The following is a 13,550-nucleotide window of genomic DNA, read 5'->3' as shown; positions in this document are numbered from 1 at the left end:
ATTTCACTATTTAAACATTTCTCAGCTTGCTCTCTTTTGCATCAAATCACAGCGATTCCTTAAACTGTTTACTGTATTCTACTTTCTAGGACGCAAAAGCTTCCTTTAAGGATGAGAAGCATGAATAGATCACACCCTGTCAACACGTGACTGCCTCGTCATTTTCCTAACAGAATCTCAGGTCTGAGATAGCTTTTGATTTCATCTACCTATGCTACAGTCCTAAATTAGTATGACTATGACACATCTTACATTACATTTGAGTCAAATGACTATAGTTACTACCATGTAAAGTCTTGAGTTTCTTACATCTTGTTCTTTAATAGAAAAATCCCCAAACCTCAGAGTTGAAATCTGATGACACTTGTCCTGGATCACTTCTGCCTTCGTCACTTTTCTGTGTAGATTTAAGAAAACCGGGCGGTAGTGCAGGACCTATCATAGGCCTGAAAAAGAAAACATACCTTTAAAAAGTCAGCTTTCAGTTGGCTTTTACTTTTCAGTAAAAGCTCACACAAAGAATAAAAAGCCAGGTGATAATAACAAATGTGGAAAATGAGAATCTTATTCAATGTATGCTTTTTACTCTGTAACTTAGTATTCATGTATGGATGTGAGAGTTGAACCATAAAGAAGGCTGAGAGCTGACAAACTGATATTTCTGAACTGTGGTGTTGGAGAAGACTCTTGGGAGTCCCCTGGACTGCAAGGAGATCCAATGAGTCCATCCTAAAGGAAATCAACCCTGAATATTCACTGGAAGGACTGATGCTGAAGCTCCAATACTTTGGTCACCTGATGCGAAGAGCCAACTCATTGGAAAAGACCCTGATGCTGGGAAAGGTAGAAGGCAGGAGGAAAAGAGAGAGAGAGGACGAGATGGTTAGACGGCATCACCACTGGACTTGATGGACGCGAGTCTGAGCAAGCTCCGGGACCGGTGATGGACAGAGAGGCCTGGCGTGCTGCAGTCTCTGGGGTTGCAGAGAGTCGGACACGACTGAGGCATTGAACAACAAACCTAGCATTTTTTCACCAAGTATCATAAAAAAATTTAATTTCTACACTTTAATTTTCTACTTATTAGTTAATGATTAGATGCTAAACCAGTAATTCTCAACCTTTGTGGCAGTGGTGTAAACCCACTTCCTAAAAGAAGTACGGTAAATAAAAATAATGAACAAAAAAAAAGAATCCTTATTATGTATTATGGACTAAAGTCTGTGAAGATCTTTTTATCTCGTGCCTTGGCTTTCAGTTTTGATAGTCACTGTCCACTGAAAAAAACCTTAGTGGCATTTTAATTACAGTCAGAACTACTTAAGTACAAATGGAGTCTTAAGGACATATGTAGCGAATGCATACAACAGCTGTTAGTAATTTATTTATGGTTACATGTGTCAAGGCAGTATAAAAACCAACATTTCCTCCTCACTAACAACCCCATTATGATGTGGAAATGTGTTACAAAGAAAAGAGTTCCTCTGAGACCCAGAGAGAAAGGAAAAGGTGGTATGCTAACCTCATTTCAAGCAGAGAGTGCATTTTTCTGTTTCCCTAAAAAAGTCCTGGTTGGTATAAGTTGCTCCATTTTCTACCTAAGCAAAATGATGCCCAAGGACAACACAAACTCGTAAGCGGCAGACTGGAGCTTTTGCGTTGTTTGTTTTGTCCTCTTTTTGGCCACGCTGCATGGCATATGGATCTTAGTTCCCCAACCAGGAATCAAACCTGTATCCCCTGCATTGGAAGCATGGAGGCTTAACCACTGGACTGCCAGGGAAGTCCCCAGAGCTGGAGTTTGAACCCCGGTCTATGTGATGTTAGAGTTCATTTTCTTTCAAGTTGCCCTATTGCCACAGTCTGAGGCAAGTAACACTGTTCAAAAGAGAAAACCTGCTGAAATTCTGGGTCTTCGAAAGAGAAAGTGCTACTTTTTGTATGGAAAAAACAAAAAGAGGAATGATATTTTCTACTCTCTTTCATACTGTTAAGTTTCTCCATTCTATTTTTGCTCTTTTCCAGAGATGTCCCTGTGTTAGTGGAACCAACCAAGAGGGCAGTGATGTCCTAAGCTGAATTTTCCAGATGGCACTATGTTCAGAGTCTTACACACAGGTTTCCCAGCAGGGCAAAAACAGCACTAGAGTCTCAGGGTCTGGGTTCTGATCTCGGCCACGTAGTTACCTCTTGTCTTGGTTCATAAAACTGCTATGAACCGAAACAACTGTACATATGAAAAATGCGGAAGTGTGGTATTAAGAGAGATCAAATCAGTTGTCATTTATATAAGGAAGTACTGTAAGAGTGTTTTCTGAGTTTTTAGCAGATCTACAAATTCAAGTACAGCTCAACTCTCTGGCCTCGGGGAATTTTGTGAGGATAAAATTACTAATACATACAATCTTAAAATATAGTAAAGGAACATAACCATGGCATGCTATAGGCTTATGGAAGGTTTTGCTTCCAATATATACTACCATCTGTTTATTTCAAACATATATTATCGTCAAGATAGAATTCTCAAGAAACTGCTATGCCTCTAATAACTGTTTTCTTGAAAGGAATATTACATCCCAGCAGTCAGAAAGTTTCCCATAAAAAGCCAGGCAGAAAATGTTAGGCTCTGAGGGCCACATTCGGTCTCTGCCACATATTTGTCTTTGCATTTTAATGGCACCTAATGATCATTCTTAGCTTGGGGGCCATACAAAAGCAGCCATGGATTGCCCAGCCCTCTTATTTCTTTTTTTTAATAATAAGCTCCCTTTTATTTGCAGACACCATTACAAAAACTGTTTTATATTCATAACAAAAAGTGTTTTTTTGAGTTGTAGTCAGAGGCAATTACTTTCAGAAAGTTATATGAAAATTAGAAGCTGACAATTGTGATTACAACCTCTGAATATAAAATGTACAACAGCCTTTCCTACTTGTTCTTGCACACTGGGATATAGTGTTAAGAATTATAAACAATTTGATGTGCAATTTCATATTCAGCATTTAAAAATTTTTTAATTTTGAGAAGACAATATTTACTATATGTTTATTCTGTGCAAGGCACTACAGAAGAATCAAACGTTTATATATGTATACAGATATGACATCTCAAGCACCATGACAATTCTGTAAGGGGTGTGCTGCTATCTTAATCCATGGATAATACATTTGAGGTTAGGTTAACTGTGTAATTTGGTACATAGGGATTTGCCTGTTCTTTCAATAAATAATTAAGATGTCTGACTTATATCCCTGGTTGGGGAACCAGGATCTCATATGTCAAGTGGTGTAGCCAAAAAAAGAAAGAAAGAAAAAAAAAGATCAAATACCAGGATTCTACTCATTGGCTATATGTGAAACTTTGTCAAAAAAAAGGGGGGGGGAAAGGGTTATGTTTCACCCAGCCTATCACAAAACGCTGTTGTGAGTATCAAATAAGAGATGTGAGTGTTTTTCATGAATTGTTAAGTGTCATAAACATGTAAATAATTACTTTTCTTATGTGGATTTTAAATTTTTTTTTCATTTCAAATTTATTTCAAATGTTATATAAACATGTAAGTTAAAAAACAATTTCAGGGACTTCTCTGGTGGTCCAGTGGTTAAGACTTTGAGCTCACAATGCAGGTGGCCCAGGCTTGATCCTGTGTCAGGGAACTAGATCACATATCACAACTAATAAGACCCAACGCAGCCAAAAAAATACAATTAAAAAACACAACAAACAAACAAACAATTTCAGACAACTCTTTAATGAATTAACAGACTTGAGAAAAGACTGTCCTGAAAGGGTACACATTCTTACCGTGGAGGAGAATCATCTTGCTTTTTAAATCCAGGAGGAAGAGCTGGTCCAAAAAACCCTTCATCATCATCATCATCATCGTCATCTTGATTTCTCCTTAGTTTTCTGAAAACAGTGTAATTTTATGCATGTATGTCAGAAACTTTTTCATACGGAAATTTTAATTTTTTAAATTAAAATTTTATTAACTTCATTTATTAACATTTAATGACTTCATTTATTAACTTCAAAACATATTAACTTCAACTTTGGAGAAGGCAATGGCAACCCACTCCAGTGTTCTTGCCTGGAAAATCCCATGGACGGAGGAGCCTGGTGGGCTGCCGTCTATGGGGTCGCACAGAGTCGGACACGACTGAAAAGACTTAGCAGTAGCAGCAGCAGCAACTTCAACTTAGTTGTATAAACTCTGAAATAATAAATTTATCTTGCTAAGTAAAAAAGAAAAGCTACCACAGATCTTATACTAATCTTTTTCGGGAATTCACTTGAGGTCTAAAATAGAGACTGGTTACTTCTTTACACAGCAGTAACGTATCAATTTTCTGTATTTTCTGTGTTGATAAAGACTCTTATCAGTGAAGTTTCAAATATTCTACTTGTGAGATATTTTTAAGCATAGAATTTATGACATTGGCTTTTAAATTCACTTTTGTAAGGGTTGCTATTTTTGTCCCTTAGTCATTAAAATGCATTAAAAAAAAAACCCTTGCTATCCAATAATAAAGATTTGATTTCTTATCTACATGGGCCACTGGTGAGGAAGGCTAGGTCAGAGGGAATTCTTCATTTACTTAAACAAAAAGCACACACTGCACACACAAATTTTAAAAGAAGATGTATGGTTTATTCAGAATATTTAATCACTTCAATAATACCTTATGGAAAAATCCTTTATATAAGATGTTTATTGAAATTCTAGATATCTCTGGAGCTATATACTACTAAGATACATTTTTCTATAAAAGGTATAGTTCATGAGGAAATGAAATATGAAGTGATTTTTTCTTGTGCTGTATAAATGCAGGTTATGATAGCTCCTTGAGAAAGTAAAGTGTTAGTCGCTCAGTCGTGTCTGACTCTTTTCGACTCCATGGACGGTAGCCCACCAGGCTCCTCTGTTCATGGGATTCTCCAGGCAAGAATACCGGAATGGGTTGCCATTTCCTTCTCCAGGGTATGTTCCCGACCCTGGGATTGAACCTGGGTCTCCTGTACTGCAGGCAGATTCTTAACCATCTGAGCCACAAGGGAAGCCCCTTACCAGCTATCTACTCTAACCAATAAGTACCAGATTTGGAGCTTGGTTTACCATTTAATGTAAAAACGGACTGACCGTGCCGGTGGACCAGTGTCGTCTTCTTCAGATTCTTGATTTCCTTCTTCGGACAAAGAACTACTGTCCTCGTCGCTGTCTGATGATTCTGAACTACTGCTTTTATAATTAGGAGGCAGAGCCGGTCCTGCAACTGTAAAAGATGTCTTGTGTTTGTCATAAGTAGTCACAACTGTTTCAGTGAATCTCTTAGCTCAGGGGTCGTCAACCTTCAGGATGGAATGTCTGATGATCTGGGGTGGGGTACATGTAATAATAATAAAGTGCAGAATAAATGCAATGTGCTTGAAATCACTCCAAGATCACCCCCTACCCCATCTGTGGAGAAACTGTCTTCCCCAAAACGGGTCCCTGGTGCCAGAAAGGCTGCGGACTGCTGCCTGAGCTGCCATTTCACACTTTACTTTCTGAAATTCACAGCACTGGCGGGCTGTCATTTATTACGGACTTTAATCTCCTTTGCTCTTGTTCTGCGTATAGCAGTTTAGTCTTTCCAACTCCAGGAAGGCAGAGATCATGTCTTATACAGCGTTAACTACGAGAGTCACAAAACTTTAAAACCTGAACTTACAGCAACAGCATGTAATTTCCCTGATATCTTACATTTTTTGCATTGGTTGTAATTTTGGTTGGTGCAACTGCCAAATGGTTTCATGTTTTTTTTTTTTTAACTAACAGACAGCATATGGTAGATAATACATCACAGAGCTAACCAAACAACAAATCTGCCATTTTATACTTTAATATGTTAAAAATAAAAATTCTTCATTCTGGTTTCTGACTAAGAATCACCACTTTAAAAAATATCTTTACTAGCATTATCATACTTCTCAGTTAGTTTTCTGTTCAAGATGATGTCCAAGCAGAGATAAGGGCAGACACACTCTATCTTTCCTGACAGAGACCCAGAGAGGAGATTGAAGCTGCACTGGGGTGGGGATGCTGAGGGAGGGATAATGGTCTTCTGGGCCCACTAACAGAGCCACTGCTCTTACTTTATGGCTCAGCAAAAATTATTATTGCATGACGTTACCCAACATAAAATTGTCTCTGTCGATTCTGAGCAGTGATGCCAAAACTCTACTGCTGTAGTTCTCAAGCCTGGATGTTTAATAAATTCACCAAAATATTTTTTTTAAAAAGAGATTCCTGGGCACTTGCACCAGAGATTTTGACTCAGTTGTCCTGGCGGAGGACTTGGAAATATGATTTTCCAAAAAGCTTTCCAGGTATGTTATTCACTCAATATTAACAAAAACTTAAGAGAGACTTCTGTGCATTTACCTATTTAATTCTGCCAACAACCTTATTAGGACAGTAGTATGAATTCTATCTTGCAGACAAGGAAACTGAGGTAAAGAGATAGTGTCTCGCCCAATTTTACACAACTAAACAGAGGAGTTCTGATATGACCCTCCTAACCACTACACCAAACAACATTCAACAAAGGGTCAATGTTCAACAAATATTTATTGAGTAAATACTTCTAGAGACATAACTTAGAAAATAAATTAAAAAGCTGACTGTGAACATGTGGGAGGGCAATTTTAAAGACATAGGTCAGGGAAGGACCCCCTCAGAAGACATTTGTACGGAGACTTAAATGATGACAGTGGCCATGGAACAATCTGAGGGGAGAACCATCTGGGGGAATCACTGCTGCGAAGGTGCTATGGAAAGAACAAGCCTGAAGTGCTTGAGGGACAAAAAGGCCTGTGTAGCTAAAGCAAAGTAAGCAAAGTGACAAGACAGAACCTGAGAGTAGAAAGGTGTTAGTTACACTGCACGCTTTGGGGTCAGACTCTAGCCATCAATTCCAGCTCAGCTGCTTATTAGCTGTGTGATTTGAATGTTATTTAACCTTCCCATGCCATGCCCTCCCTTTTTTCTTTTAAATAAGATTGACTGATTTTTGGCTGTGCTGCGCTGCATGTGAGATCTCAGTTTTCCCACCCTGGATTGAACTTGTGCCCGCAGCGGTGGGAAGTATGGAGTCTTAACCGCTGGACTGCCAGGGAAGTCCCTATCTTAACAAATTGGATGTTTTCCAACTTGTTCCATTTTCTTCTATATATCACTAAATAAAGGAAGGACTTTTAGAAAAAAAAAAAAGCTAAACTTGTAACACAGCATGCCTAGAAAAGAACAATCAAGCAGCAAAAGGCAGAAAACATTAAGAATTAAGGGACAGAACTCGTGTCTCCCACTGCTGTTTAAGATTGCAGAACAGTTAATGTCTTAGTATGTAAATGTTCCTCAACCATAAATGGAGATTACATATGACTTCTGATTGTGATGAATAATGCCTTTACTGATTTCTGGTTTATCTCTGTATGTAGTACTAATCCCAGAGAAAGCACCTTTTAGAATATAGCAAGAAGGGGAGAACACCACCTTCCACAAATAATCCTTTCTTCAAAATTCTAGGGGGTCATAGTTTAACATGAAAGAGATTAAAGTTAAAAGTTAAAGTGAAGTCGCTTAGTTGTGTCTGAACTCTGTGTGACCCTGCGGACTGTAGCCTACCAGGCTCCTCCATCCACGGGATTTTCCAGGCAAGAGTCCTGGAGTGGGCTGCCATTTCCTTCTCCAGGGGGTCTTCCTGCCCCAGGGATCGAACCCAGGTCCCCCACACTGCAGGCAGACACTTTACAGTCTGAGCCACAGGGGAATCCCTTGAAAGAGATTAAGAGATTACATTTCATTCCCATGATTGGTTCTTTCCATCTTCTTGTTTCTAAATATTAAGGAGGGAATTTTTTTTCTTTTTTCCTTAATTTTTTTTCTCTTTTGCTCCTTTCTTTTCTTATATATGGGTGTTATCAATGTAATTTGTCGATTTGGCTAATTTTGGGTTGGTTCCAATCAAGATGAGGTTTTAACACTCTTTTGTAAAGTTCAAATGATTAAAAGGTTAAATGGGTTAAACATGTGCTGTATTATAACCAAGGGATAAATCTGCCTTGAATTTTTAAAGAAACACGTGGGATATATGTTTAAAGATGGGAATAAACAGATGAAGACAAAACTCCTCTGAGAAGAATGTAAGGCCTTATTTTTTTTAAAAATGATGCCAGGAAAAAGTAACATTCAGAATATAATTATTTATTTTCCCTTTGGGTTGTGTCAAAATAAATAATTATTACACAATAAAATAATACTAAGAAATGGTAATATCTAAAAAAAAGAATATTGAAAACATAAGTTGGTACAATATAAGGCCCATTACAGATTTTCTAATAAAACTGAGGATATGCCTGGCTTCACTTTTTTATAGGTATCATTCTTCAGAACCATAGAACGTGTCTCAAAATACTGTTTTAGGTGCCTGTAATGAACAATTCCATCTCACACCTAGAGCAGTGATGCATGTGATGAAGGCAGCTCTCCCACTGCAGTGGTAATTTTACCAATAGATTACAACTTCCGTAAGAATACAGATTATGCCTTACATATTCCATTATGTTCCCCTTGTAATATATATCAGACAGAATTATGCAGACACAAAAAGAAGTACTCAGTATATAGCACATCAAACCTCTTTACAGATCAGCGATTGATTATAACAGGAAACACGGACTGTGAACCCCAATTAAGCAAATGTTATTCCCTCTAAAGCAATTCCATTCTTCTCACTAGTACATTTATACTACAAAAGAATTATATTATGTTTTCAATTTCAACAATAAAAATTTAGGAACTTGCCTAGTGGTCCCAAGCTTAAGACTGCACCTTCCGATGAAGGGGGTTCAATCCCTGGTAAGGGAGCGAAGATCCCATGTGCCTCTCAGCCAAAAAACCAAAACATAAAACAGAAGCTATACTGTAATAAATCCAATGAAGACTTAAAAAAATTCGTGGAAATTTGTTTTCTCTTTTGTTTCATACACACTTTCACAATAATCTTGATTTTGCCTGTTGATGAACAAAGTCTAAAATATTTACCGTCTGGTCCAGGAAAAGCTTGTTGATCCTGTGACAGGCTTAAGTCACGGAAATATCAAGAAGGAGCATCCAAGTGTCTTTTGATGGGAGTAGGTAGTGACATCAGAGAAAGCTGCCTAGAAAGAGCGATGGGTGGGCTGAGGTCAAAGGACGAGACTGAGTTAGCTGGGGAAAGGGAGTGTGGGTTGGGGCAAACGTGGTCCACGCAGAGGGAAAAGCACCCACAATGCACTGCAAGCCGAAGGGTCTGACGCATCCAGAAATGTGCTCAGAGTGGCTGGAGCCAAGAGAGGAGAGAAGGCGGGATCATGGAAGTGGGAGTGGGGTAGGGGATGCTGCTGTGAGGTCAAGCAAGGTCAGGACTGAAAAGAGTGCCTTGAATTTAGCAACAAGTTCCTGAGAAGGACTTCCTGAGTGGTTCAGTGGTTAAGAATCTGCCTGCCGATGCAGGGGACCTGGGTTCAATCTCTGGTCTGGGAAGACCCCACATGCCACCGAGTAACTAAGCCTGTGCACCAGAGCTACTGAGTCCGTACTCTAGAGGCCATGAACCACAACGACTGAGTCCATGTGCAGCAACTACTGAAGTCATGTACCCTAGAGCCAGTGCTCAACAATGAGAGAAGCCACCGCAGTGAGAAGCCCATGCACCGCAACTATAGTAGGCCCAGCTTGTCACAACTAGAGAAAGCCTGCAAGCTGCAATGACGACCCAGTGCATCCAAAAATAAATAAATAAACAGAAAAAGCTATTAAAAAAAAAGGTGCTGAGAGACAACTGGTGGATTGTCTATTTTCACAGTGAAATTGGTGAGAGCAGTCTCAGTGGACTGGGAAGAACAGAAGCCAGGATGCAGTGGGTTAAGAAGAAAATGGTGAAGGTCCACAGTTGGTCAGAGAGACAGCAGCAGCTACAGGGGGATGTGGAGTAGTCTTCATGAAGATGGGAACAATCTGAACATTCCAGTTAAATGTCAAAAGCAAAGAACCTCCAGGAGAAGTGAGGGAAGGGGTTTTGAGTAAAAATGGAATGATTAGCCTTGGAAGGAGGTAGTTCCCCTCTTCCACTACAATCAAAGAGAAGCTGAAAGAGCCAGGCAGAGATGCAGGAGAGTTTTTAGGCATAGTACCAGAAAAGTGAGGAAGTTTTTTAAAGATGGTATCTACTTTTTCTGTGATGGAGAGAGAGGCTAAAGAAGAAAGAGTAGGCTTTAAAAAGTTAAAGTTGATCGCTGGGGCGGAGAGCTGTGTGGGAAAACATCACAGGATGGCAGGGCAGAGCTGAGGACCCAGCCAGGGAGGAGATTATGGTTTGCAGCAGCATTACCCTGTGGAGGGGTGAGGTTTCATTTAGCAGCATGTGGAAGCCTGGGTGTGGTTCACTAGAGGTGAACATCTGGACTGAGCCAGGGTGGAAGTTTTGTCAGATGGATTTACAGAATTACTGGATGGGAAAAGGCAGTGGAAGACACTGACAAGAGAAGGGATGAATGGATGGACCACAGAGGCTAAGTTAAGCAGGGACAGAAACAATAAAAGGAAGAAGGCCCATCAGGACTGAGGCAGAGAGGCTCAATGAGACTAAAACCCAAAAAAAAAAAAAAAAATGTGATGAGAGTAACTAAGCATATTAAAAAGCAGAGATATCACTTTGCTGACAAAGGTCTGTACAGTCAAAGCTATGGTTCTTCCAGTAGTCATTTGTGGACTAAGAGCTGGACCATAAAAAGACTGAGCACTGAAAAACTGATGCTTTCGAACTGCAGTGCTGGAGAAGACTCTTAAGAGTCCCGCAGACAGCAAGGTGATCAAACCAGTTAATTCTAAAGGAAATCAACCCTGAATATTCACTGGAAGGATCGATGCTGAAGCTGAAGCTCCAATCCTTTGGCCACCTGATGCAAAGAGCTGACTCACTGGAAAAGACCCTGAAGCTGGGAAAGATTGAAGGCAAAAGAAAAGGGCAGTAGAGAATGAGATGGTTAGATAGAATCACTGACTCAATGGACATGAATTTGAGCAAACTCTAGGAGATAGCAGAGGACAGGGGAGCCTGGCATGCTGCAGTCCATGGGGTTGCAAAGAGTCGGACACAACTTAGCGACTGAACAATGAGAGTAACCAAGGAAGAATGATGTATGAACGAGGGCTGAGAATGAGACTGAATTTTTCAGAGATGTGGAAAATCCCTGGTGGTCCAGTGGTTAGCACTCCGAATCCGTGGTCTCACTGTGGAGGGCCTGGGTTCAATTCCTGGTCGTGGAAATAAGATCCCACAAGCTACGAGGTGCCTTCCTCCCTCCCCTCAAAAGTTTTCAGGAATGTAATAAGGCCCAATGTGTGACTGCAAATGTAGCTGAGATGAGTGGTATGAAGGTCAGTGAAGATGAAGAGAATAAAGTCAGAGTAAGAAAGGCTCAGGTTCCACTCAGCTTCCACAAAGCAGTATCTGGATTTTGGGACTTGTCTCAAGAAAACATCTGCACCCAGTTTTAAAACATGATCTCAGGGGACATTTCTCAACATTCAGTTTTCCAGAGTAGTCAAATAAAATTAATCTGGTCCATCTCAAACCTTAACCCCACTTTTCTTCAATCATCGTTGAAGGGAACTTTCCTTGCTAAAATAAACACCTAACTTTTTTTTTTTTTTTTTTAACACCTAACTTTTTAAAAACCATAGCGAAAACAAGATCTGGAAAGAAACCTCTAGGTGGAAACATGGCCTCTGGGTTGTCAAGAGTGCAAATTAGATTCAGGAATGGGAGGGTTATTCTTTCAGCTTTACTGTTTTCTAACTTCGGTCAGCCCCAGGCTACACATTAGAAAAAACACGAAAGGAGATGGATGCTCAGGGAAGGGTCTGAGAATCTTTTTTTTTTTTGGCAAATACGAGGTACCAGTTATGTGTTAAGACTAGAAGACTACTGAGTAATGGGTGGAGACAGCTATATCAACACGTTATTTCGAAAGTGTATTAAATACCTGTTGTATTTAAGTAGGGAAAACAAACAAACAAACAAAAACCCCCAAAGGTAGAGAGGGGGCGTGACAGTTTGGAAAGGCTTCACTGAGCTGACGTTGAAGTTAGGGCCAAAGGATGAGGGAGGGCCTGGCGAGCGGGTAAGTCGCCGCCGCTTACCGGGGCTGGAGTCCCGCTCCTCGTCCTCCGCCGACCCGCCGGCCTTGAAGCCGGGCGGCAGGGCCGGCCCAATCAGATCCCTCGCCATCCGCGGGGTCAGACACTGCAGACGCACACAAGTGTCTCCAAGCCGAGTCAGAACTCCACGACGGGCAGCCAGCGAGCCGCCGAACGCGAGGGAAACTCTTCCGGCGCCGGCCGATGACATATCAGCTTGTGATTGGCTGATCCTTGCTATTGGCGATAACGGAAGTGACGCCTAAGGCTTGCTGCGCACTCGCACGCAGGGTTGACTACCAGGCGGGTGGCGATGGGCGAGCCGGCTGGTGGTGCCGTTCCTCCCGCCGCGTGGTTCCCAGCCCCCGAGCTGACCCCCACGCTGGGGCCTCTACGTGACCGAGCCTCGCGGCCGAACAACTGGATGCTGTGGGCGATGCCGCCGCCGCCGCCTTCGTCGCTTCCCGCAGCAGGGTCCGAGCCTGCCTTAGAGGCACAGCCCCACGAGGAAGCCCGCACTTTCCCCGGGGCACCTCCCCCCTTCGACGCCCACATTCTTCCCGGGGCGCAGCCCCCCTTTGACGCCCAGTCCCCCCTAGATTCTCAGCCTCAACCCAATGGCCAGCCTTCCTGGAATTTCCAGGCTTCAGCGTCACGGTACTGGACGCAGTCTCCTGGTGGTTTTCCTTGGCATCAGCAGCCCCACAGCACTCCAGGTAGGTTGTTAACGCCTCTGCGTACCACCCCTTATCTTTCTTTTCCATCCCTACTTCCTCCTCCTTTTCCACCCTTGTTCCCCTCTTCTCTTCTGATACTGCCTTGCACTCTTGGAGTCCGGTCATTAATGTCTCACAGTTTGTTCCACAGTTACGTTTTCCTGACTTGTTCATTTAGTTCAGCAATTATTTGGTGAATTCCAACTATGAATCAGGACGTGAGGGTACAGCAGTGAGCAAAACATTCAGAAATCCTTATCTTAGGCCTTGACATCGCCTGGTGTAAGATGACAGAGACAATAAACAAAATAAAGCAGTGCGTATTAGAAGGCAGTGAGTGCTGTGGAGAGAGAAAGCAGAGTCACAAGCAGTGCAGATTTAAATTTCAGTGTCAGTCATGAGTAAGGTGACATTGGAGCAGAGACTTAAGGGAGGTGAGGGATCAGTTGTTGTTTGGTAGCTAAGTCATGTCTGACTCTTTGCAGCGCCATGGACTGTAGCCCACCAGGCTCATCTGTCCATGGGATTTCCCAGGCGTGAATACTGGACTGGGTTGCCATTTCCTTCTCCAGGGGATCCTGACACAGGGATGGAACCCGAGTCTCTTGCA

General features: G+C 41.6%; 2 protein-coding genes across 6 annotated transcripts in view; one reads left to right on the top strand and one right to left on the bottom strand.

Moving 5' to 3' along the window:
- Window positions 1-12,435, bottom strand: part of GPALPP1 (GPALPP motifs containing 1) — a 33,878-nt gene extending 21,443 nt beyond the window's left edge. For 4 of the 5 annotated variants that reach the window (XM_059892062.1, XM_010810715.4, XM_010810716.4 and 1 more), the window contains exons 1-4: window positions 12,228-12,435; window positions 5,142-5,274; window positions 3,806-3,910; window positions 341-446 (exon numbers count right to left, since the gene is read on the bottom strand). In XM_059892062.1, the coding sequence (XP_059748045.1) occupies window positions 341-446; window positions 3,806-3,910; window positions 5,142-5,274; window positions 12,228-12,435 (552 nt within the window). The remainder of the gene's footprint in view (window positions 1-340; window positions 447-3,805; window positions 3,911-5,141; window positions 5,275-12,227) is intronic. The other variant, NM_001034580.2, reaches the window with a different exon arrangement.
- Window positions 12,436-12,505: 70 nt separating this feature from the next.
- Window positions 12,506-13,550, top strand: part of NUFIP1 (nuclear FMR1 interacting protein 1) — a 39,134-nt gene continuing 38,089 nt past the window's right edge. The window contains exon 1 of the mRNA NM_001192226.1: window positions 12,506-12,940. Within this exon, the coding sequence (NP_001179155.1) occupies window positions 12,538-12,940 (403 nt within the window). The 5' untranslated portion in view covers window positions 12,506-12,537. The remainder of the gene's footprint in view (window positions 12,941-13,550) is intronic.

The sequence above is a fragment of the Bos taurus genome, chromosome 12 (genome assembly GCF_002263795.3).
Source record: "Bos taurus isolate L1 Dominette 01449 registration number 42190680 breed Hereford chromosome 12, ARS-UCD2.0, whole genome shotgun sequence".
Taxonomy (NCBI): domain Eukaryota; kingdom Metazoa; phylum Chordata; class Mammalia; order Artiodactyla; family Bovidae; genus Bos; species Bos taurus.
This window is presented reverse-complemented; position numbering and strand designations above follow the sequence as displayed.